A 1,127-nucleotide genomic window follows, 5' to 3' on the forward strand; every position below is an offset into this window, starting at 1 on the left:
CATACAAAACAATCTCTTAATCCTTGCAGTACAGGGTTTTCCCCACTGAAAGGGTAAGTTGTTTTTTTTAATCCCTGGAGTTCTTTAATACGATGTGTCTATACAGACAATGCAGATGGGGCAGCTTCTCTGTACTATCGCAGTCCTAGTCAATGTCAGTCAAACATATGGAGATCTGTGAGAGAGGTGCTGGATATGTCAATATTTTTCTTTTCTTAAGAGTGACAGATGTTTATGGAGAGGCTGTTCCTACACAAAACAAGGGACACTTTGCCGTCCACTAACGATCATGTGATCACTATGTTGTAAAGTGACGTAAAATGATCACATGCAAGCTAAATACTTCACTCAAGGAAAAAAAAAAATGGTTTCAGCTTGCAGCTTGCCTATAGAAGGCAGTGTGCCTCTGTTTAATACTGTAATTGTCTAATACAACTATAATAATAAAATAACGATAATGAATACATATATGTAGAGCAGGGGTCAAAATTTCCACTCGCCCCCTCGCAATTGGCGAGTGAAAATTGCGTGGGGGCGAGTGGAAATCCACATACTGACATTGCTAAATTTGGACTGAGCATCTAGGTTTCAATGACGACGAAAATGACCCCTTCTGGTCAAGTAAGGGTTAAAAAGCATTTAGACTTTCTCTGCATATAGAAGGAGGCAGTTTCAGTCCTTTCTCACAACACCAAACAGCACATAGTTACAACAGATACAAGAAACATGATCCCCAGTGTTTGAACAGATATGATATTCTGAAACTTAAAAATAAATCTAACCCAAAAAAGTCCTCACCATTTGCGTCAGGGACGTGGTCCTCGGGAAGTGTTGCAGTCGTGGGTTCGTTAAGTAATGTTGATAGTGCTGAGGAACAGGTCTGACCTGGAACTGCGCATGTGGCAAACCAGCATCCACACTGAGGTCCCTGGAAGAGATAACAGGGTTAATTGGGTTGTCACTTTAATAGGCATGTCATGTAAAATTCATGTTGTTTTTCTAAATGCAAGAGGTGTATGTATCTAAATCTGACTTGGTATCAGCCTGTTGCATTCTACTGTACAGTCTGCACAGCAGAGCTCAGAGAGGGGAGGAAGAAGCAACACACGGAGGCAAACCGGTGAGCT

At 41.3% G+C, this 1,127-nt stretch overlaps 1 protein-coding gene across 1 annotated transcript in view; it reads right to left on the reverse strand.

Annotated features, from left to right (window-relative positions):
* Positions 1–1,127, reverse strand: part of RNF165 (ring finger protein 165) — a 93,169-nt gene that overhangs the window by 15,717 nt on the left and 76,325 nt on the right. The window contains exon 4 of the mRNA XM_018555738.1: positions 799–928. Coding sequence (XP_018411240.1) covers positions 799–928 — 130 coding nt within the window. The remainder of the gene's footprint in view (positions 1–798; positions 929–1,127) is intronic.

Source organism: Nanorana parkeri, unplaced genomic scaffold (genome assembly GCF_000935625.1).
Source record: "Nanorana parkeri isolate BGI_ZX_2015 unplaced genomic scaffold, ASM93562v1 scaffold210, whole genome shotgun sequence".
NCBI lineage: Eukaryota > Metazoa > Chordata > Amphibia > Anura > Dicroglossidae > Nanorana > Nanorana parkeri.